Consider the following 22603-nt stretch of genomic DNA (forward strand, 5'->3'; position numbering starts at 1 on the left):
ATTCTTCTGGAAAATCCCATTGAAATCCACACATGTTCCAAAAGTTAAACATTTATTATGAAGCATACATGTTCTCTTATAATCAAGTAAAAAAAAACTTTTAATGTGATGAAGAGGAAAAACAAAGTTATTTGTGCTTTGGCTGAACACATTCTGTCACATACTGAATACTTAACATAACTTGGAGGGCTTGGGACTGAACAAGCAGTCTAGGGAGAAACACGAAGCAAAAGGAAAGTTACATTAGAAAAATATTTCAGTTCAAGTTTAGCAATAACATATGCCTTTAGACAAGTACAAAGTAAGACATCAAAATGTTTTTTTCTTGTTCATAAATATCAAAATAGATCCTCTACGTAAAACCGACCAGACACAATTAACATTTATTGCATAGAAATGTAGTGACAAACGAGTGGGTTAACTCAAAAACATCATTTTTCAAGTGCAATGGACTATTTAAGTAGTTCTACACTGGACTCTCCAGCAGACCTGAACAGGAGGGGGCCAGAACCAGGCAGGAGAGCCTGAGCTGGGGCTGGTCATGGAGGCTCGTCACGGCTCCATCTACAGCTACCGGTCTGCTCTGCACACCAGGCTGAAGGAGCTGCTGTATTAAGACTAGGTGACACTGAACATTAAAAAGGTTGTGGTGGCTCACACATTCAAAACAAGTACACACACGTAAAAATATACAACAACAAACAAGTATGGGTTTTGAACGTCAAAGTTCTTAACATAAGAGAACAAAAGTAAGTGAGAGACCTCAGGGTGATCATGAAAGGGAAGCAAAAGCCATTTGTTTCAGGCATCTTCTAGGCAAACGTACCTCAATGAGTAATGATATCACCAGCAGAGAGCTTTTATATTAACAATGAACATTTTACAATGGGTCTAAGTGCTTTCAAAGCTTTTTTCAGTTGGATTCCACAGCTTTTATTAACAAGGATTGGATATATTCCAGATGCTCCTTGCCCAGACTTCCTCCCTACAGTCTAGTGAAGTATAAACCCACTATGGTACCAAGCCTGTCTTCACCACCACCTTCTCTCTGCTAAGGCTGTTCAAAATCGAGTAGCATTAGATAGCATGTTGTGTAAGAGGATTTCATTGTTGACACACACATACAGTAGACTGGATCTTCAAGAAGCAGGCAGGAGTTGAAGCAAACACACGCACAACCTTGAGGGAATTCGACACCTTTTCACACAGTACATCTTTGAAGTATTAAATATAAACACCTTATCATTAAAAAATAATCTCTATTTTCAGGGCACCGGCTGCAACGATCACTCGTCCTTCTTGTTTGAGGAGTCTCTTTCTCTCTCTCGGTCTAAAAGACCACAGTTCCCATGATGCTCCTCTGTTGGTGAGCCGCTGAGCTAGATGTCACAGGAGGGGGGGGGTTCTGGTTCCGAGGGCTGTGGGGTCGTGCAGGGGATCAATACGATGGGACTCAGACGCTCTGCTCTGGGGGGCCTGAGAGGGGGTGACGGGGGGGTCTCCTGGGACATGTCCCCCTCCTGGTCCTCTGCTTCCATCTCTTCACACAGCGGAGCCCCTACGTCCCTGAACCTGTCCCCAGTCCTGTCCTCTCCCGTGCGGCCGTTCTGGGGCTGGAGGTGGACCTGAGTTTGGTAGATTAAAGGGCCCTGCTCTAGCAGAGTATAGTTGGGGGTCCTGGTGTCCTCCTCCCCCCTCTCTGGGCTCCCCTGACTGCTAGAACAGTCCATGGCCTCCTCTCCTTCCCTATCACTGGGTGTCATGGGAGAGCCAATGCTCCCCCCCTCCTCCTCCCTCCCTCGCTCTGTCTCCTTCTTGGGGCAGAACGGGGGGATCTCCATGATGGTGTATTTCTTGGCCCAGACGCTCAGCGCCTTCGGACGGACGTCCTTTCCCGGCTGCTCCGGGTCGCCCTTGGAGACGGAGGCCGAGAGGGTGCAGCCGGCAGGGGCGGGGCAAAAGGCATCGTCCGGCTGCGGGGAGACGGGGAGGGAGCGACACTGGCGGCCGGGCAGCTGCTGCCAGAGGGCGTCTTGCTGCCAGCCCCCCGGCAGGGCGGCGGCGGGGTTGGGGGAGGAGAACACGGAGCCCTGGGGGGAGTGGAGGTCGAACATCAGGGAGAACACAGACTTGCTGGGCACGTCGTAGAACTTCACCTTGCCACCCCTCAAGTCCTCCCTGGCGTTGAAAGGGTTGATCTTGCGAGCTCCCGGCCCTGCCCTAGGGGCGGGGTTGTAGTAGGGGTCGTGGACGTTGACCTTCCTGCCAGGCTTGCGGGAGAAGATATCCGATTGGCTACGGGAAAGCCAGATATTCCGGCGAGGGCGGGGGGATTTGGGAGGAATCTTGTCGTCCTGGAGAAGCGGGTTTAACCTCTTAATGCCCTGTAGCTTTTCACCTGAGGAACAGAGACGAGGGGAGAGGGAATAAAACAAACTGTGTAAAAAAAAAACTACAGAAGATATTAAATGACACGCCAATTTAACCACCAGAGGGCAGTCAAGGCAAAATTCCAAACAGACAGGGATCATGAGATTAAAAGAAGAACAATGGTATTTTGACATGAAAGTACAGTTCACAAGAAGCAGAAACTATGAGACATCATATCCTAGGAGACACTCAAAACAAAACAAAAGTATCACATTTGACTGGGGCTTGAGGAATGTGGCACTACCAGTTAGAACTAATCAACAGGAGCAAGGAGAGGACAGCCAACCAGAAGAGGTGAGCAGCTCAGAGGAGAGGCGCAGGAAGGGCCAAGCCAAACAAATAACAACACAGGCCAGTCCAAAGCCTGGAGCTGGTAGATGAACAGAACTCCTAAACCCAAGTGAACGGAAGAGAAGATCTGAGAAGTCACCTAAATTATTGATATCCTTCTACGGCCCTGAGTTCCTTTCAACCAAACAACACTGATCACCCCCGCCCCCCAACCAATCAGGATATTGCGAAACCAAACACTCTATAGTTAGATTAGCATCAGACGTGCCAGAGCAGCAACCCGAGCCTGCATGGGAGGCAGGCATGGGGGGGTGTGGTGAATGTGGAGCGGGGGACGAGGGAGGCAGGCATGGGGGGGTGTGGTGAATGTGGAGCGGGGGACGAGGGACAGTGGCCCAGCGAGGAGCCAAACTGTCACACTGAGCTCAGGGGTCAACAGCCACCAGAGAGACCGAGAGAGACAGAGCCAGCCAAAATAGAACAGACAGAGCAGAAATACTGACATAAGAGCCTGCAAAAAGAGCACAAATAGAGCAGAGAGAGAGCAGAGAGAGAGCACTAACAGAGCAGAGAGAGAGAGCAGAGAGAGAGCACTAACAGAGCAGAGAGAGAGAGCAGAGAGAGAGCACTAACAGAGCAGAGAGACAGAGAGCAGAGAGAGAGAGCAGAGAGAGAGAGAACACTAACAGAGCAGAGAGAGAGCAGAGAGAGAGAGCACTAACAGAGCAGAGAGAGAGCAGAGAGAGAACACTAACAGAGCAGATAGAGAGCAGAGAGAGAACACTAACAGAGCAGAGAGAGAGAGCAGAGAGAGAACACTAACAGAGCAGAGAGAGAGAGCAGAGAGAGAGAGCAGAGAGAGAACACTAACAGAGAGAGAACACTAACGGAGCAGAAAGAGAGAGCAGAGAGAGAGAGCACTAACAGAGAGAGAGAGCAGCATTCTGAGGACGAGGGCAGGAGTGGGGACACGCTGCACCTCTCCAGACCAGCTGGACATGACGAAGGAATAGATTACAGCAGAGAGAGAGACTACTTGTGTTTTTCTATTCTTAACACTATTATGACTGGTGTTATTACTGCGTAGTTGTGCTAACTGTGGTATATTTGTGGGCACTTTTTGTTCATCTGAGCGTTTTGTTGTTGCCACATATTTCAAACAATACTGGCTGTCGTTCCTTGTTGTTGTTGTTGTTTTTGACTGGTATTGTTAATGTATAGTCATCTGTTGTTGTGTCTCAAGCTTTGGCAATACGGTTGTAGTGACTGTCATGCTAATAAAGCTGAATTGAATTGACTACTACTAGCAGGTTCCCCCCCCCCCCCCTGTTCCAGGAAATCACAGGTCTCCAGTCTTTAGAAGGAAACAGAGTGTTAAATGATGCGGGCTGAGGCATGGAGAACAGCATGTGAAAGGAGGTGGGGCTGACAGTGAAGGGATGACATGAGGCTTTTCTAACCCGTAAACATGCGGCTGTATTCCAGTAGACACACACACACACACACACAGGAGGGGCACCTTTGGGCAGGCTCTTCTTGTCGTTGTCTCCAGACAGGGGGATCCGGTCTCGGTCGGCCTCCTCTGCCCTCAGCCTGGACAGGATCACCTCCAGCCTCTTCACCAGCTCCTGGAAGGACGGACGCAGCTGGGGGTCCATCTGAGACAGAGAGACAGAGAGAGAGACAGACAGACAGACAGACAGACAGACAGAGAGACAGACAGACAGACAGACAGACAGAGAGAGACAGACAGACAGACAGAGAGAGAGAGAGAGAGAGAGAGAGACAGAGAGAGAGGCTGCTATTATTCTTACTGACTCAACATTGCATAGCTGATACATGACTGTAACCAAGCGATGATGAGAATAGAAGGGAATGGCCCTGTCAGGGGCCAGCTAGACTGCGATGACATAACTGCCACATCAAGTAGCAACCAACCAGTAGCTGGTAGTGTAGCGAGTCATGTGACAGGGACGCGTCGGCGTGGAGCGAGCTGGCAGCTACTCACGTTACAGCAGTTGAAGGCCAGCTGGAGGAAGTCGGCAGGGCAGTCTCCCACCATGTGCTGGAAGGCGTGGTAGTCCAGACCAAAGTTCTGTATGGGGGCGTGAGAGGGAGGGAAACAGCGTTAGAGAACGAGGAACAGAGGAAAAGAGGTCAAACCAGAAATCCATACTTTGAGCCGTCATGGCTAACAATTTGTGGCATGTCAGACAACGTATTTCCGATGAATTAGGAGAGCCGTGTCCTGTGGCCAAGCTCTGGTGCCAACATCCTGTCACCCTGATCAACATGAGACCGGGGGAAGTCTTACATAACCGGCTGTGCCGGACTGTGTCATAGAGGAGGACAGTGGGAATCACAGACAGACAATCACACGCGTGCACGCTCTCACACGCACGCGCTCACCTCGGTACGAGGAAGGTAATCAGGGTCGGCCTGTATCCTAGCGATGATCTCACACAGGACAATGCCATAGGAGAAGACGTCCGCCTGTAGACAGAGATGCACAGGTCAGTCATGCTGGGTCCTGTCCTGCCTTGTCCTGTCCTGCCCGGGGCCAGAGGTTAGAGGCCTACCGTCTCATTGTAGGGTTCATCTCTGAGCACCTCGGGGGCCATCCAGTATGGAGAGCCCACCACGGCCAGCTTCTCTCCCGCCGCACTGCGCACACACACACACACACACACACACACACACACACACACACACACACACACACACACACACACACACACACACACACACACACACACACACACACACACACACACACACACACACACACACACACACACACACACACACACACACACACACACACACACACACACACAAAGAAAGAAGAGAGCTCTTGATTAGACTGACATTTGTAACTTTCCCTGTATATAATTGAAAAGACTAAGAGATGGACGGAGAGCCTGTGTTGGTATTATTTGTGCTGGTACTTGAACAGGCTGTTCCTGAGTAATCAAATGAGCCCGTCCTACTGGCATAGCACCATCCCTTCTCCCTCTCCCTCGTCCTCCCCTACAGCCTCTCATTCTCCCCCCCTACAGCCTCTCCCTCTCCAACGTGTAACAAAACACAAGCTCTGAATGTCCACCTGCGTGTGTGTGTGTGTGTGGTCAGGTAGGCAGCGAGACCCTATGTAATGACTAAAGCGCCCCTCGGACGGCAGGGTGCGTACTCATGGTTGGGGATCTTCTCTGCCAGGCCAAAGTCCCCCACCACGGCCGTGTATCCGTGTTCATCACACTTGATCAGGCAGTTCTGACAACAGAAAAGACAGGACAGATGACGTTAAGCATACATTCACCAACAAAGCCGTTCGCCCTCCCCCCAAAGCCTTTTTTTGGTGTTGACATACGCAATGTAACAACAGCGTGCAGTGTTTACATGCCATTTACATTTGACATTTTGTTTAGGGTAAACGTAAAATGCTCAGCTGCCCTGTGTATCGTGTTACTACAGTATGCTGCTGTCGTCTCTCACTAAAGAGGTGACTTGGGTGGTTCACAAGCAGATAAGGAAGGGCAGATACGAGCGACTAAATGCTGACTTGTTAATATATTATCAGAAATATCTAAACCAAGTAAATCGGGGCTGAAAAACTGTTGTGCTGTCCCGTGGACTTTATACTGAACCAGTGTGCACTTATCAGGATGGTGTCTTACACATCCCACAGCGTGAGTCTGAATGTTCAACCTAGACCAAACCCAAACAGGCAGCCCTCAGACAGCTGCTCTGTGATGGCTGGCGCTTCATGTCAACTTGGTGTGAATCTGTCACCAGCCGCAGCAGCTTCTAAAACCCTGCCTGGAAAGCAGGGTCCAGCACAGGAGAACAGAGCAGAGGAGGCCAGAGGCAGAAGCTATATGATCCCTGTCTCCTAGGACCCGTCTCCTACCATCTGTTGTGGGGCCACATTGCCTAGAAAGTTGAAGCCCTTGTTGAGTTTATGCCCCTCAAACTGTTGCCGACTGTGCCCCAGTGTTCCTCCAGGATGGGCTGGCCTTCCATTTGGCCTGCCTTACCTTGGAGGTGAGGTCTCTGTGGAAGATGCCTTTGGAGTGCAGGTAGCCCAGGCCCATAGCGACCTCAAGGGCCAGTTTGACGCGCGTGGCCCAGCTGAGCTGCTTGTTGCTGTCCAGCAGCTGTTCCAGGTTGCCTCCATTGATGTACTGCAGGGGGTAAGCGAGTAAGTGGTCAGTTACTGTACATAGAAAGGCAGTGGTCATTTAGGGATACAAAGATGGAGTTAAATTTGAGCTTTTGTAATCAGGGAAAACATGCTGAACAAAACATTAATATCAGAACAGGCAACAACGCAAGCTAAACTGAATGCAGATGTAGCCTGTTAGATAAACATTCCCTGAACCATATCCATGAGGTAGGCCACCGTATGTACTGTCGTGAGGTTCATATGAGGTACGTGTCATTGTTAGGCCACTTCCTATTGGTACTTTGCGGCGAGGGCATCACTCCCTTCAGGAAGTTAGGTCAGAGGGCTGTAAATCGAGTTATGCTGAGCGCTCCAAATATAGCACAAGCCCATTGGCTGAACAATGAGTGGGAGAGCAGACACGGCGAGAGTGAGGGAGCGACGAGCCAACTGCGTACACCACGGAACGATAAGTGGGAATCCGCTAAGTGGGGTTAAAACTCTCTCTCTCTCTCTCTCTCTCCCATGTCAGCTCTGATCATGACAAGTTGGCCTTGCATGTTCCAGTCCTAAACAACGGAATAAGCTATGGCTAGATGCACTACAGAATACAACCACACTGCACTACCTCCATGGAGAGGGACTAGCTGACTTGGGGCTCCCAGACTGAGGTGATTATCCAGAGTGCCAGTCAGATAACTAGGCTAGACAGAGAGTCCTGGCTGACCTCGTTAGTTTATGCACGGCTGGTGGTTCTGAAAACTGGCAGGCTCTGGGACCAAACAACCCTTCTAAGTGGACCTAGCCTGTGCATGTCTGTTGACTGGATGCGAGTCCAACTCCAAGTTGTCGCTAAGGCACACCAGATAAGCGCATACCTGATCGCAACCAATCTATGTTGCCTTGTCCCTTAAACTCTTTGACCTTCCTGCTGGATTATAGGGCATAGTTTATCCTCTGGCCAGATTGAAGGAAGGTCAGAACTGATTGGTCTCTGCCTCCACCCGCTCTGCAGGAACGTGGAGCAGCAGCCTCCAGAGTGTGATGGGCGTCATGTCCGTGTATGCGTGGGTTAAAGCCCCTGTCAGACTGCTCCGCTCCCCCAGACAGCCCCTTCCCAAAGCTCCCCCCAGACACAGCATCAGAGGATTACATCGTCTTTAACTACAAATTCCTCTGTAGACCCCCGGCCCCTACATCTGTCGTCTACCAGCCCTGTTGTGTGTACATGTGCATGCATGTATGTGTGTGTATGTGTGTGTGTGTCTGTTAGAGAGAAGAAGAGATTGTTAGGGTTAAAATTGATTAATCCTGCTTCCTGAACCGTGGGACATTACAGTCATCAATATAATAATCCACATGCTCATTTCAGCAGCTGGGTCACAGACAAGGAAACGATGCAATACTTCCTGTTTGCAAGACAGAAGTTAGAGTTAACTGACAGCATGACAAGGGTCGAGGGAACCAGTAAACGTTGCCATCCGAAGCGGAAAGAACGGGGATAGTCATCTTTACTAGGTGCAAACAGCTTCAAATGATAACGTCATCTAATCCCCAACATGGGTTGTGGATTAGCTGGGATTATAATTGCACTAATACGTGATGTGTATGAGGCGACGGGGAGTCCGACCAGGGGTTTCCGTGCCGACGGCAAGGCCAAGGAGATTTAGGCAGAGCCATCCTAGCTTTCCATCCAACTCCTTACAGGCTGCATGTGGACAGGACCTCACCCCCTCCCCCTCTCTCTTCCTCTCTCCTGTCGTCCACGGTCGGCATCCACTGCACTGTCCGCTACCATTCATTGACAAAGTATAGCAGCTTGTAAAGCATTTTCCCCTGACTACTCAATTTGCTAATCATTGGAGCAAGGTTACAGGACTTCTTTTTATGACAACACCAACACACGCACATACACTATCCTACACAGAGACAAACACAGGCTACACACATAACCCAGACTTAGGTTAAAAATAACTGGAGCTAGAAAACACAGCCCACAGTGCTAATAGTAGACCCGGCTGGCCTCTCATTGCCTATGTAGACAGTTTAAGTGGATATGTTGCGTGTGTGTGTGTGTGTGTGTGTGTGTGTGTGTGTCATGCCTGCAGGAGAGAACACTTGGTACTGCTTCTGTACAATTACAGGCTGATGTCCCAGCAGCTGACATGTTGCTCACCTGAGAAACCCCCCTGGTAAAGACCAGGTCCAGGCACAGAACACACACATTGTTGTTCTCTCTCACAGGCATGCACACATACTACACATAATGAAGTCTGTGTGTGTGTGTGTGTGTGTGTGTGTGTGTGTGTGTGTGTGTCCTACCTCAGTCAAAGCGTGGAGCTGGCCTTCCTGAACACACACTCCCATGAACCTGCAGAAGAACAAAAACCCATTCAGTCATCAGTCCTTCACAGACAGACATTTGGGCCACAATGCCCCTTCACCCACAGGCCTCTCTCTCAGCTCCCTTAAAAATACTAGCTGGATACTTCTTGGAGTTTTAGTGATATAGCGTTATGTGATGTACCCTATAAATAAATTATTGGCCTATTTGTATTGTTTACTGTCTTCCCGCCCAGGGACTGCAGATGTAAATCAGCTATATGTAGCGAACTCTGAACCAACGGTTGTGTTGTGCATGGCCCCTGTTAAATAAACAAATGAACTAAACTCATATCTCTTGGATTTCATTGTAGGCTGATATTGCATTAAAACCTCATATTACAGGTTAGCCCAAGACCAGATCTTTCCTTGTGATGTCTAAAGGACAGTGAAACAGCGAGGAAAGGGTTAAATGTTTCTGCGCTGGTGGGCAAGACTGAACAAGGCAACGCATAAAAAGAATGTCATTTCTTCCAGGAAGGGTAAGAAAAACAAGGTTCTTTACCTGCATTCCACCCTTCCACTTTTTTTTATTTATTTTTTTACTGCCACCCCACACATCCCTTACAAGCCAAAGCCGGTCAAAAAAGGCAGTTTTCCCCCCATGAAGCATAACACACATAAGAAGTATCAATGTCTTCATACACGAGCCCCTCCACACACAGCTAACATGGGAGCAGGGGGAGTAAAGGCCCTATAAACCTTGAGACTGAACTTGAAGGGGTCCTCCTAGGATTTCACAAACAAAGACCCCCTTCTCGGTTCTCCTGTTAACACTCGCACACAAAAACACCCCCCTAGGACCGCCGCCGACAATGCTGGGATTGTACGACGAACACACACACGCGTGCCTGCACACACACACACACGCCTTGCAGTGGGATGCGCACCACAGAAAAAGAGAACTGCCATCATCCAGAGCCATACTGTCTCTACGAGAGGATATGGTAACATCTAATATAACGGTCAAGGCATCAAACAGTAATAGACGACGCAACGAAGCAAATCATTTGTGAGTGTGTTCAATGGTTCCAGAAAGCCTGTTAGAACGCAGGCCTGGCAGGTCCATGGTATGAGACTCTCTCTAGGAAGACAAACAAACGAGGAGGGAAGAGAAGGAGACAGCCCAGTTCCTTCTGGCCCTTTCAGATGTCGCTGAAACCTTAACAGACCCTGGCGTGGCAAGAGGATCCATTGTTAATTGGTTGGTGACCTGCTTTCTGAGGAGCAGCAGTGATGGAGGTCACGGTCCCAGGCTCACTAGAGGCTCATATACAAAGCTCAGAGACAGAGAGTCCGCCAATGTCAGGTTAACTCAATGTTACACAGACCCTGGGCGCCCCTTTAAAAAGGACAAGGCCACTTTTTGCACGAGTGTAAAATGTTGCACTACCCCTTTAACATATGAACCGAGCACCAGGGACTGATCTTAGGTCACTTTCAGGAAATAAGGAGGATTACAAATTGGGGAGTTAAAGTCCTCAGCCCCCCCTTCCTAGCCTATATTTTTGTGTCCAAATTCAAGACCTTTTGAAGTAGGCCTAATTTCGGACATCAACTCATTTCGCAATCTTGGATTTGGTCAGTTCAAAGCAGTACTTATCTCAGACTTACTCAGCCTATGCCATACTGGTACAAAAGTAAGTAGCAGTGTCCTAACAGGCCTCTGACTAACCTCAGGATGTTAGGACTGTAAAATACAGCTTGATTATCAGCCTGTGCAGGCTTGATTATCTTACTGTATGCATTATTTGTATGCCGCTTTGGATGAAAAGCGTCGGCTAAATGAATAACTGTCTATGCGAGTCAACAGAAAGCCTATCAGGCATGCGGTTCTGTCCATGTGGAGCCGGCGCGGCTGTTATCGTGTCTCGGACCTGAGGATGTTGGGGTGGCAGAGGCGGTTCATCAGCTGCACCTCCCGCAGCATGTTGGCTCTGTTGCTGCTCAGCTTGTTCATCTTCAGAGCCATCACCTGGCCCGATGCCCGATGCCGCACCTGCGACACACACACACACACACACACACACACACACACACACACACACACACACACACACACACACACACACACACACACACACACACACACACACACACACACACACACACACACACACACACACACACACACACACACACACACACACACACACAGTTCAGGAAGGTTGAACTCAATATCTGGTCAGTCTCATCAGAGATATCATGCTCTAACTGATTGAACTTTACAGGTAACATTAAAAATAGCTCATCTTTGAAAAACCTGGCGGCTCGCCACGGATAAATTTCTGCTGCCAAGGTATCAGAAATAGGGCTGTACAAAATTGTAGGCCGTCTATCAGCAGTGATTGTTAGAGTGCATGTCGGAGTATAGCACGGACACCGCAGTTGAGATTGCGTGTGTGCGTCCTTGAGAACTGTAAGTCGTATAACTTGTTGTCAGTTCATTTAAGCCTGTTATTGTATTAGTCTATAGTTCTTGCTAATTTAAATTAAGTTAACTGGTGATTTTCGTTGTTTGTATTCTTCCCCGGGCTAGCTAAATTGCACGTCTGTTGATTCGATAGCGATTGCTGCCTTTGCTCACATTTGTATTTTAAGTGCATTATTATGCTGAAGTAGTTTTAATTAATAAATAGTGGGTTTATTGTTATTATTTGCTACGGAATGCTTAGTCTATCAGCTTTCGAGTTTCTTAATCGATAGGCTACTGACCATTTACAATTATTACGTCAATTATTAATTGGCAGCATTTATGCCATTTAGAACATACTTTATGAGTGGAAGGTCTCTTTAAGTAGCCTAATCTTATTGCTTTAGGGGAAATAGGACGAAAGTATGTGCAATATGACATAAGCTATTAGACTATTACATTAACCTGCTCCGAAATATAGGGTTAGAACTTTGTTCCGGCTGGGTGGGGGGGTGGTGGGGGGGGGAGAGAGACAGAGACAGAGAGAGTCACATTACTCTGCTCTCTAAGAAGGGGAGCAGAGACACAGGATGTGAGTGTGTCAGATAGAGGATGTGTCGATCGGTGGGGCCTTCGCTCCCCTAATATTCACTTCCTCCTGCAGACAGTGACAGATACAAGCTGGCCTAAACACAGTGTGACTCGGCTGAGACACTGAGACCTGTAGTGGTGATCGTAACCACACAAGGTTTATTGCCGTCAGCAACTTACCTCTGTAAAAGTCATAGGCCTGCTGCTGTTGTGCTTTTATAGTTCCACTACGACACAGTAATCCCCCCAGACAGATATGATGAGATTATCAAGCACAAGAGGCGGAGAGAGATTCTTCGGTTGGATTAGAATAACTTTTAGTCTCCTAAGAATGTTCACGTTTAAATTCAGAGGGAGGGCGAGAGAAAATAGGCCACATAAAAGAACCACATAAAATGAAGTTCTAGAAGGCAGAACCGATTTGTTATGAGCTATGGAATTAGGGGCAGGGAACTAGGGAGTCAGGGTCTAGCAGTTGGCTACAAGGATCTGGTTTTCCCTGCAGGAGAAGAGAGGCACCAGATGGTCTCTCCTCTAGCCCACCTCCCCCATCGCTCTACCTCCCTCTCTCCTTCATCCCCCCCCCCCCAGGACACTCCCCCACCCCACTAGGAGAGGGAAAAGCCTGTTTCAGAGTAAAGCCCAGACGCTGGCCCAGCAAGACCCCCTCTACCTCAATCTGCCCTGCCCTGCCTCTCCAGCTCTCTCCTGGCTAGCCCCCAGACCAGGTTGAACCATGATCTCTTTCATGTATTTTAGTCAAATGACGAAATCATGTTTGTATGTGAACAGATTACATTGAGGGTTGGTTCAGCAAGAAGTGTACAAGTATGGTACATGGTTGTTGGAATATATGTAAACACTTAAACTTTTCAGTCAAATTCCACCAATGAAAATAGGTGAATCTCTCACCTTTGACCACAGAGTAGAACTGTTTCTGACCTCCCCCACAGCATCAGTTTTAACTGTGTGTGTGTGTTTGTGGGGAGGGAGGTATTATGCATGCATCTCCAGCCTGGGAGGGGGCCTTCAGCCTGGAGGACATGACTTGTGTGCTGCAACAAACGTATTGGTTTGGGGGAGCAACGGAAAGTGTAGAGAAAGAGAGAGGGGGGGGGGGGGGGGGGCTCTTGAACTGACCTCAAAACATTGGCAACTCACTACTGACCACAACGTCCACCTGGAACTAAGCACCCAACATGTCACCTTGAGTAAGTGTAACTGACAACAGAGCTCTCTGACAACCAAGCAGGAGTCGTCATTGAATCACTACTTCAAAAAGGTAGCCATGATTCATTAGCAGGAGACTTAACCTACATGGAAACAGAAGGACTTTTTGCACACAGACCAAATCCGCCTATAGGGATGAGTGGAAGCGATCAGTCACGACAAGACGTCACATGACCGGGCCAGCTCTGAGGATCTGTCTGACCTCCAGCGCTATCACGGCCAGACTACAGAATAGAGGGAGGGGGGAAATAGGTATTATTGCCCCCGGACTTACCCTAACTTAGTGATATCAAGCAGGCAGTGTTCTTTATCAGCTCAAAGGTAAGTCTTGAGGCTTCCTCACGGAAAGGGCCACTGAGATATCCCGATATTTACATTTAGCAAACGCTCTTATCCAGAGCAACTTACAGTAAGTACAGGGACATTCCCCCGAGGCAAGTCGGGTGAAGCGCCTTGCCCAAGGACACAACGTCATTTTACACGGCCAGAATCGAATCGGCAACTTTCTGCATAATAGCGCGATTCCCTAACCGCTCAGCCACCTGACCCCCTACATATTGCCACGCCTTGTTGTAAAGTCTAGTGGATGGCAGTAATCAACCACAGGGAGAAGAGCTGAGGCCAGCACTGAATGATCTCTTCCAAGACGCTGAGTTGAGCTCTCCACACCAGGTTTCCCAACAGCTCTGTGCTCACCACAGCAACAACACCACCATCATCATCACAACCAGTTACCATAGCGCTCTGGCATCCCCATCCATTATGGTTAGACCTCACGTCAGTAGAGCCTGTGCAGGCAGGTGACTCGTGCAGGCCGGGCTTACCTTGTAAACCTCGGAGAAGAAACCAGAGCCGATCCACTCGCAGGCGAAATCGTCGAGGCGCGTCAGGCAGGAGAAGGCACTGATGAGGGCGCGGTAGGAGGACGGGCACACCCTGCCCACCTGAGAGGGCAAGGGGGTGGTCTCGCCCACGCCGCCTCCGTCCCGCTCCTCCAGTAGTCGCTCTGGCCTCATGGGAACGCCGGAAATGGAGTTGCGCTTCCTGTCCATGGCAGCGGCGCTGCCCTCGTCTTCCTCTGGACGACGGCGACGAAGAGGAACTGTGTGGGCGACTTCTGGAGGGTGAAGATCTCACATGGTGGATAGGCGCTCGTCAAGTTGAGTCTGACCTTGGAAAAGTTGAAAAAGACCCATTGGCTATAATATTGAAATGAACTAATGGTGCAGTATGGAAATAACGTAGACAAATGTTGTGACTTTTATATTTGTTTAAACAAGTGTGCACGAACAAATAATTCTGTATGCTCCAAGCGACATGCCATTGAAACAGAGTATGGAAGGCTAACGAGCCTAATCTATTTATCACATTCCTGTGACAGACTAGTGTAACTTTTCTTTTTCGCTTTTTTAAACAGCTAAGAAGACCAAAACATTACTTCTGACAAGGCCAGACCTCTTTATAAACACAGAGGAGTCCAGCCAGGCTCTCTAAGTAGACGAACCCAGATATAATGGCTCTAATAGGGATTGATTGTCCAATTATATGAGATTAACCAAGATAAAGCTAAAGTCCAAGCCTGGGATCCAAAACAAGCCTATGAACAAAGGAGACAGCAGAAGAACCCTGCTGTTTTAAGTCGCACTGTCTGGAGATCTTACAAAGATCATAGAGCAGCCATTTGATTGAACACAGTCCTGTGGTGACCTTTCACATTGGCCTAGTTCTTTGAAGCCATAGTCACCAGTCTGAGACCAGTAGCTCCGCAGCTAAACCCATTTACAGCTTAGTTTGTGCTCAAGGGGCTGGTAGATGGAGATTGGCTTAATAAATATGTCACTTTCCGGTTATCTTTCCTTTCAGCTGGACATAGACAGGTGTAATTAGCGTAGGATCGTTGTAGGTATTTTGCCTTTACCTCTCAATTTAATAGCCTACCTCTTCTATTTGAAAACATTCTAACTGAGAATACACCCTGATAGAAACATGCATCCTTAAAAAGATGTAGGCTTATAGTGGGGGACTTTGAGGCATGTTTGCCCTTCTGTAATATTACAGCTTAAACTCCCTCTCAGCTCTGCCAATAATGTTTCAATGGGTCTGCCTCAGGTTTTTCAAAGACCTGTTGCTTCTCAAAGACAGAACAAATAGATGCCAGCTAGCTACAGCTGAGTATAGGACATGAAGTCAAAGAATAGGCTTCTCCCTCTAAACAATTACAAGCCTAAACATTGACTACCCACAGTTGGACATCTCATGCACTGACTTCATGTCTGAGTCCAAAATAGAGAGAACTTGCTGGGGCCTATGCAGCTCATGCTTTCCCAGTGATAAATCATCTTCACTCTGGGGATGCTAAGGCCTAGCCAACACGGACAGAACGAGGAATCTGGTTAGTAAAGTGTAGCCGATAAAGAAAACAGATGTGGCATCCCTGTGGTACCCTGAGGGCAAGGCAAAGACACAGGCAACACGAGCTACATGCATACTGTAGACATGCAAACGGTGGTATGCGTGTGTCTATGTTCGAGAGAACCTCACACAATCAGCTATAGTACATACAGAAGTTGTGCAAAAAGAAGAAAAAGTCTGCATTTCGCCAGTCCTCCAACGATAAAGACCTATTCCTATCAGACCACCAGACCATCTGCTTTACACGGTGGATTTCTGAGAAGCAGCATACTCGACATTTGAATGATAAGAAATTATGCTATAAAAAGTGGAGGGACCATTTACCTTGGCCTCAAAATAGACTCAAATCAAAACTTGATACTTGTTGATATTTGAATAGATAGCAAATATACCTAGCTTGTTAATGTTAATCCTATGTAATAGACTAATTAGCATAGCAGGCTAATTTGCAGCATTTATAGAGTACTACAAGAAAAAGAAACCTCACTAACTTTATAATAGCAGCAAAACAAATTGGCCAAGTCAGCTCTACTTGTGTAGCTAGCTAGATAGTTTGGTGCTTACCTGCCTGTTGGTCATCAAGATAATGTGACGGCGGACTGTTCAGCAACAATAAGGACGGTGTCAAAAACTTGACAGTTCAAACTCGGTTCCACCATATCATATCAACTCAGCTAAGCTAACAACGTTAGCAATAGCTAGATAAGTTTGTCAACAAAGCCAGCAGTCAGCTACTCAATTAGCTAGCTGGTCGAGCTCAATCGTACTGTAGCTAGCTAACAAACGAGAAGTTTCAGATACACAGTTTTAAAACGTACATCAAAACTGTTTCTTAAAAAAGTAAAGGAGTAACTTTGTTTTAAGATGGTTGTGTTGTCTAACAAACCAAATGCGATAGTTGTCCGCCTCCGATAACTCAAGCGTTTGACAGCTCTAGCTCTCCTCTTCTCTCTTGATGTGCGACTACTATGCCTCAGTCTCAACACTCCCACTGTCTGAACTGCACGCCCCTTTAAGTGATTGACGGCTGAAACCACCACTCAGAGACGAAAACAGTCTTCCAATGTTGGTCTGTCTGAAGTACCAAGGGTTTGTCGTCATCTGCTTGAAAACTGCGCCCCCGTGTGGCGTTTATGCCACATCGCCACAACACAGCCCTGCCATGAAATGCACCATCCATGTCATTTCTGTTCTGTATGTCCTAGCATCTCCCTGTTACATAGCTGAAAATGTCTGAAAAACCAACCAAACCATCTCAGATGACTTATTTGTCATTGCTATGTATAAACAAAAGTCCATCCCCGATCTGGTCAACATCTGGACCTGGAAACAAGAGGTCACATATTTTGATCACTGTTGTGAGGTCGAAAACATATTTTCAAAAGCTAAAAATTTCCCCCCCAAAACGTTTTACAATTTTTCACATCTGGACCTGATAGCTGTCTTCAGAATATGTGACCTCACTGTTACATGGCTGAAAATGTCCGACACAGAAACCAAACCATCTCAGGTGACTTATCTGTCCATGTATAACCTGAAGAAGATCAACCATCTGGTTAAGATCTGGACCTGGAAACAAGGGGACTATCAGTAACCACAGTGGGTTTCAGGCATCTGGCCCTTTTCTAGTCAAAGTTAGCAGGGGGTGCATTTCCCAAGGCCCAACACAGCCCTGCCCTGAAATGCACCCCACCTATAATTTCTGTTCTGTATATCCTACCATCAAATGATTCTTACTGTTATATTGAGGGGACAATATTTTGAAGTTTAACTCCTTTATTAAGCAGTTACAGTGGGGTCACACATTCTGACGTCTGTCAGATATGCAGACCTCTGTGGTACTGGCTCTGTGATGAGTCCAAAAAAGACAACATGGGTCCAGATTAGTGTGAAGGGATGACATAACTACCCCAAACAATATGTCAAAGTTTAACTCCTTTGTTAAGCAGTTACAGTGGGGTCACAAATTCTGACGACTGTCAGATATGGTGACCTCTGTTGTACTGGCTCTGTGATGACTCCAAAAAAGACAACATGGGTCCAGCTTAGTGTGAATGGATGACATAACTACCCCAAACAATATGTTGAAGTTTAACTCCTTTATTAAGCAGTTACAGTGGGGTCACACATTCTGACGACTGTCAGATATGGTGACCTCTGTTGTACTGGCTCTGTGATGACTCCAAAAAAGACAACATGGGTCCAGATTAGTGTGAAGGGATGACATAACTACCCCAAACAATATGTTGAAGTTTAACTCCTTTATTAAGCAGTTACAGTGGGGTCACACATTCTGACGGCTGCTACTTGTCAGATATGGTGACCTCTGTGGTACTGGCTCTGTGATGTTTCCAAATAAGAAAACAAGTGTCCAGATTAGTGTGAAGGATGACACAACTACCCCAAACAATATTTTTAAGTTTAACCCCTTTATTAAAGATGCTGTAAAGTGGAATTGAAAATGAATTTTAAGTTCATCACACCACAGAAGAATGTGTTGTTAACTACCCATCCAAATTCGAATGAGAAAATCAGCAGTTTTCCTGCTTGAGACTGGGGGGGGGGGGCGTGTCGCCTGAAGGAGCTGAACCTCCGCCCCCTCGAATTTATTGAATTCAGCAACAACAGCAATTGCAGATATCAGAACAGATCTACCTGCAGTCTCTGAGTGTTTTATGTGTTAATTACTTTGTCTTTACATCGTACCAGCTGAGTAACAGAATGCAACCGTCTGTGATCTGACGTAGATAGGTCGCTGTGACGTAGATAGGTCGGGTTTTGTCTCTGCCTATACAAAATCTGAGCCGAAAAAGGAATAGAAACGGTTTAACTCCACATTTTAGTGCGACAAAGTTTTTCGCGCTTTGCACATGCTTTCAGGAACTCATTTCACACGTATATAATGTAGCCTACTGAGAAACAAATCATGGAATTTGCTTTACAGCATCTTTAAGCTTGTCTGATTCTGTGTTCACAAATGAAAGTGGTTCCTTGATTGCCGTGCAGTTTACCGTCCTCGTAGATGTTGTTTTTTTTGCGGTACTTGTCTTCGATATGATACGTTATCGGTAGGCTATATGACAGTGATATTACAGTCAATTTAGTTTTACAAAAAAGAAACAAAAGAAGTGTATCGAGTGTATACTCCGCCCACCTGACCAAAATCAGCTGGCCCTGGATTACAAAACAGACGTGCACATAGTTATTACAGTTCCGACAGCACGAAAGAACAACGGCTGACAATTTATCTGTGACAGCACAATCAATGAACCGTGCAGGAAGGACAACGGCATCAACGGACTAGCTAGATATATTCGTACAAAACATGGCAGATGATGGCATAGACTACAACATTGTATTTCCAGATGCTCTTATTTCGGGTGAGCATTATCAACACCATGTTGTAGGCTACTTTAGCTTGCTGCTAGCTATCTAACAACGCACAATACAATCAAACAAGGCAAGCTGTGCAAACTGTAAGCTAGCTATCTATCCAGTTCCTTTGTACAGTAAGTTAGCTACTGTAGCTACCTGGATCCTCTGAGTTAGCTAGCTGCCTAGCTAGTGGAATCGTATGAGTCGTATGTATTTACAGTGGTAGCAGCACTTAAATTATAAATGATTATGAAAGATTTAAAACGTATCGATGCAAGCTAAACTGAGAGATAGCTAGTCAAACGCTTTCTTCTTTCAGAGAGACACTGGCATGGGACCAAGGAACCGGTTGTCATCCTGCTTGGATGGGCTGGTTGTAAAGACAAACATCTAACCAAATACGGCTCAATCTACAATAAACAGGTTAGTTGGCCCCCCAAAATATGATTTCTTATTCCTATTCAATACCAGCTACTTGACTGTAGATTCACTCATTAACCCCACCCGTTGTCTTTTGCAGGGATGTGTCACTGTCCGCTACACAGCCCCCTTGAAGACCGTCTTTATCTCTGAATCCTTTGGCTTCAAAGAACTGAGCAGCACCGCCCGCAAACTTCTGGAGATCCTTTACGACTATGAAGTGGAGAACAGCCCCATATTTTTCCATGTGTTCAGCAATGGAGGGTTCATGCTTTACCGTTATGTCGTTGAACTCATGCACAGTGAACAACAGTTCAGCTCCCTGCGTGTGGTAGGGGCTGTAGTAGACAGTGCCCCTGGTAGTGGGAATGTTTGTGGGGCGGTACGTGCCCTCACTGCTACTCTGGGGCCCAATGTCAACACAATGTTGAAGTACGTCCTCCTGACGCTGTTTGCCGTGACTGTTTTCCTACTACGGGTGGTCCTGTACCCCGTGACCAAGTACATCCACAGGAACCACTATGATGCTATGAGGGAGCACCCGGTCACCTGGCCCCAGCTCTACCTCTACTCCCAGGCCGACCAGGTGATCCGCAACGGAGACGTGGAGCTCATGGTCAAGGCCCTGAAGGAGAAGGGGATGCCAGTGGACAGTTATGACTTTGTGACCACTGCTCATGTCAGCCACTACCGAGACTTCCCCCAGGTGTACACCACACGGTGCCTGGCTTTCCTCGCCGACTGCATGAAGACCCCCGAGGGGACCCAGAGCAAGAAGCAGCGCCACCTTATACAGTAGTGAAAATAATGACGCACACGCCACTAACTTGGCTCAATATGTTCATTGCATATATGGTATTGTGATTCTACTGTCATGTGACACATGTATAGGCTCAAACTGTCATTTGAACTGCACTATGGTACTGCTGGGATACTTGGAACAAACAAGCGATGAGTTTGGGAAAAGACCAATAGCTGAGTGTGTTTACTTGCGATGTGGTGAAAATAGGACGGATTGTTATTGTTGACTCTTGCTAAAATGTTGTAAATCCCGAACTGTGAGACACTGAGTGATCTTTTAAGAAAATGTGAACAAAAGAAAAATATGGTTTTCCCATCAATTTGAAACGTTGATGAAGATTGTATGTTCAGCACTTAGGCTACTTATTTTACTAATGTGCCTTCAATAAATGGAAATAACATTTAACCTTGTCAACTTTTGCAATGTATAGCTACTCTTCTTCAAACTCACTATACCTTGTCTTTAGACACAAAATGTTGTTTTTGACCGACAAAGATGTGCTTAGCCACACAGCTTTCACATTTACTGATTGTTTTCAGTCTTTGTGTTGGAATGATACACTCTTAACTCTTAGCACTCTCCAGCTGAAGACTGAAGGACTGTCTCAAGTGAAGCACCATGAAGTTGGTTGAATCAAGATTGTGCTTGGCTATTTTTGGCCTTGTCTCACATATCATAGCTCCCGGCAGACAAACCTAGCCTTTCCTTTCCGCCAGACGTCAGCGATTGTTTGAAGAGCGGCTCTCTAAATTGGTCAGGCAGGGATGATTATTGAATGTCTCTGACTGTCAGAGTTGACATTTGGGAGCGAGTCATTGGCATTTGTCTCTCTCTGGCAGCCCGAGCCTGGAACTTCATGTATCATTTTGAGCCACTCGGGGAGTAAAGGAGAAAGAGGAAAGTTTATGGATCTGTGCAGACAGATGAACATCGCTTATTGAAGTGCATATGAGACAGATCCTGTGCCTCACATTGACCAGTCACCAGCGGACATGCACACACTTGATCTTATCTTGATTCTATCCAGATTTGAACTTCTGAGTCCAGGGACGAAACTTTTCTAATTGGAATGTGGTCTTGCGTATTTTTCCATGTGCACGGGAATGCATCGCATCTCTTAGTTTTGAGGGGTACACAGCATCAGGTCAGACCCTTACACTGCATACTCTAAACCCTCACTGTACACCCACACATGCATGCAAACATTTTTCCACAGAAAACGGATACATTGGATTCCTTGTTTTGGATATTGTAACCCGTTTAATCCTGTGGAGGGCAGCATTTACCCATAGTTTGCACCAAACCATACTGCTATTTATAACGGTTGTGCACTGCTGCTAGGATATTATACATCATTTTTTATATGCTAAATTATTTAACATTGTATTTCCCACAGAAATATAAAATAAATGTATTTGTTACCTACTTAGGCATATTCCATATTTCTTTACCCCGAACACCTGTATAAAATGCTGAACATTTGATTGTAGTCACATGGTCACAGTGTGTGTGTGTATTGTCTGTGTGTCATGGAAAGTAACAAAATGTGCAGAAATCTTCCTGAGAGGTAATAAAGTCAAAGCATCATGCTCTTCTGTAGCCAACTACTTAATTTGAGATTCACACTTACTGATCGAGACCCATACGCAGTCAGCACAAATATATTTTATGTATGTTGGTCGGCATGTGTGTTGATTTATTTTAATGCTTCAAAAGGGAAGATACATTTGTGGTTGTTCTTGTGACATTTTTATTTGTATCTTTCGACAATTTTATTGTGGACAGAAAACTCTATTTACCTGGGCCCAAAGAATAAATAAAAAGAGGCTTTCAGTTCTTGAGCTCAGATCAGCAGAGTTTGCATGTTGTGCCTCATGTTGTGGCTTGTGTTTGGTCTCTGAGTTTTAATGCCAAGCTGTTGGTCTGGTTCAAAAGGATATTTTTTTCCTACAGTTGAAATATTCTATTTTGACATACAGTGTCACAATTTATAGCTCCAAACAGGTCCTTGATTTATACAGGCCCTTTGTGAACCCATTCTGGATCAGTGGATGATATATTAAGATGATCTGATATCTAACTGTGCATACTT

At 46.6% G+C, this 22603-nt stretch overlaps 2 protein-coding genes across 4 annotated transcripts; one reads left to right on the top strand and one right to left on the bottom strand.

Moving 5' to 3' along the window:
- Positions 1-88: 88 nt before the first annotated feature.
- Positions 89-16917, bottom strand: tesk2 (testis associated actin remodelling kinase 2). Of its 3 annotated transcripts, XM_062482137.1 has the most exons (12): positions 16801-16907; positions 16479-16513; positions 14327-14673; positions 11146-11267; positions 9209-9257; positions 6759-6905; positions 5912-5994; positions 5301-5385; positions 5131-5214; positions 4730-4816; positions 4241-4379; positions 89-2398 (listed from the first exon to the last, which is right to left on the bottom strand). In XM_062482137.1, the coding sequence occupies exons 3-12, from the start codon at positions 14552-14554 to the stop codon at positions 1380-1382; spliced, it is 2043 nt and encodes a 680-aa protein (XP_062338121.1). In that variant the 5' UTR covers positions 14555-14673; positions 16479-16513; positions 16801-16907; the 3' UTR covers positions 89-1379. The 3 variants fall into 3 exon arrangements, with proteins under 3 accessions (XP_062338121.1, XP_062338120.1, XP_062338119.1); XM_062482136.1 differs by having other exon boundaries at positions 14327-14668; positions 16479-16917; XM_062482135.1 differs by having other exon boundaries at positions 16479-16917.
- Positions 16918-19119: 2202 nt separating this feature from the next.
- Positions 19120-20916, top strand: tmem53 (transmembrane protein 53). Its single transcript, XM_062482152.1, has 3 exons — positions 19120-19294; positions 19609-19712; positions 19810-20916. Exons 1-3 carry the CDS (start codon positions 19240-19242, stop codon positions 20506-20508), a joined length of 858 nt encoding a protein of 285 aa, XP_062338136.1. The 5' UTR covers positions 19120-19239; the 3' UTR covers positions 20509-20916.
- The last annotated feature ends 1687 nt before the right edge of the window (positions 20917-22603 follow it).

The sequence above is a fragment of the Osmerus eperlanus genome, chromosome 16 (genome assembly GCF_963692335.1).
Source record: "Osmerus eperlanus chromosome 16, fOsmEpe2.1, whole genome shotgun sequence".
In the NCBI taxonomy this organism is placed as follows: domain Eukaryota; kingdom Metazoa; phylum Chordata; class Actinopteri; order Osmeriformes; family Osmeridae; genus Osmerus; species Osmerus eperlanus.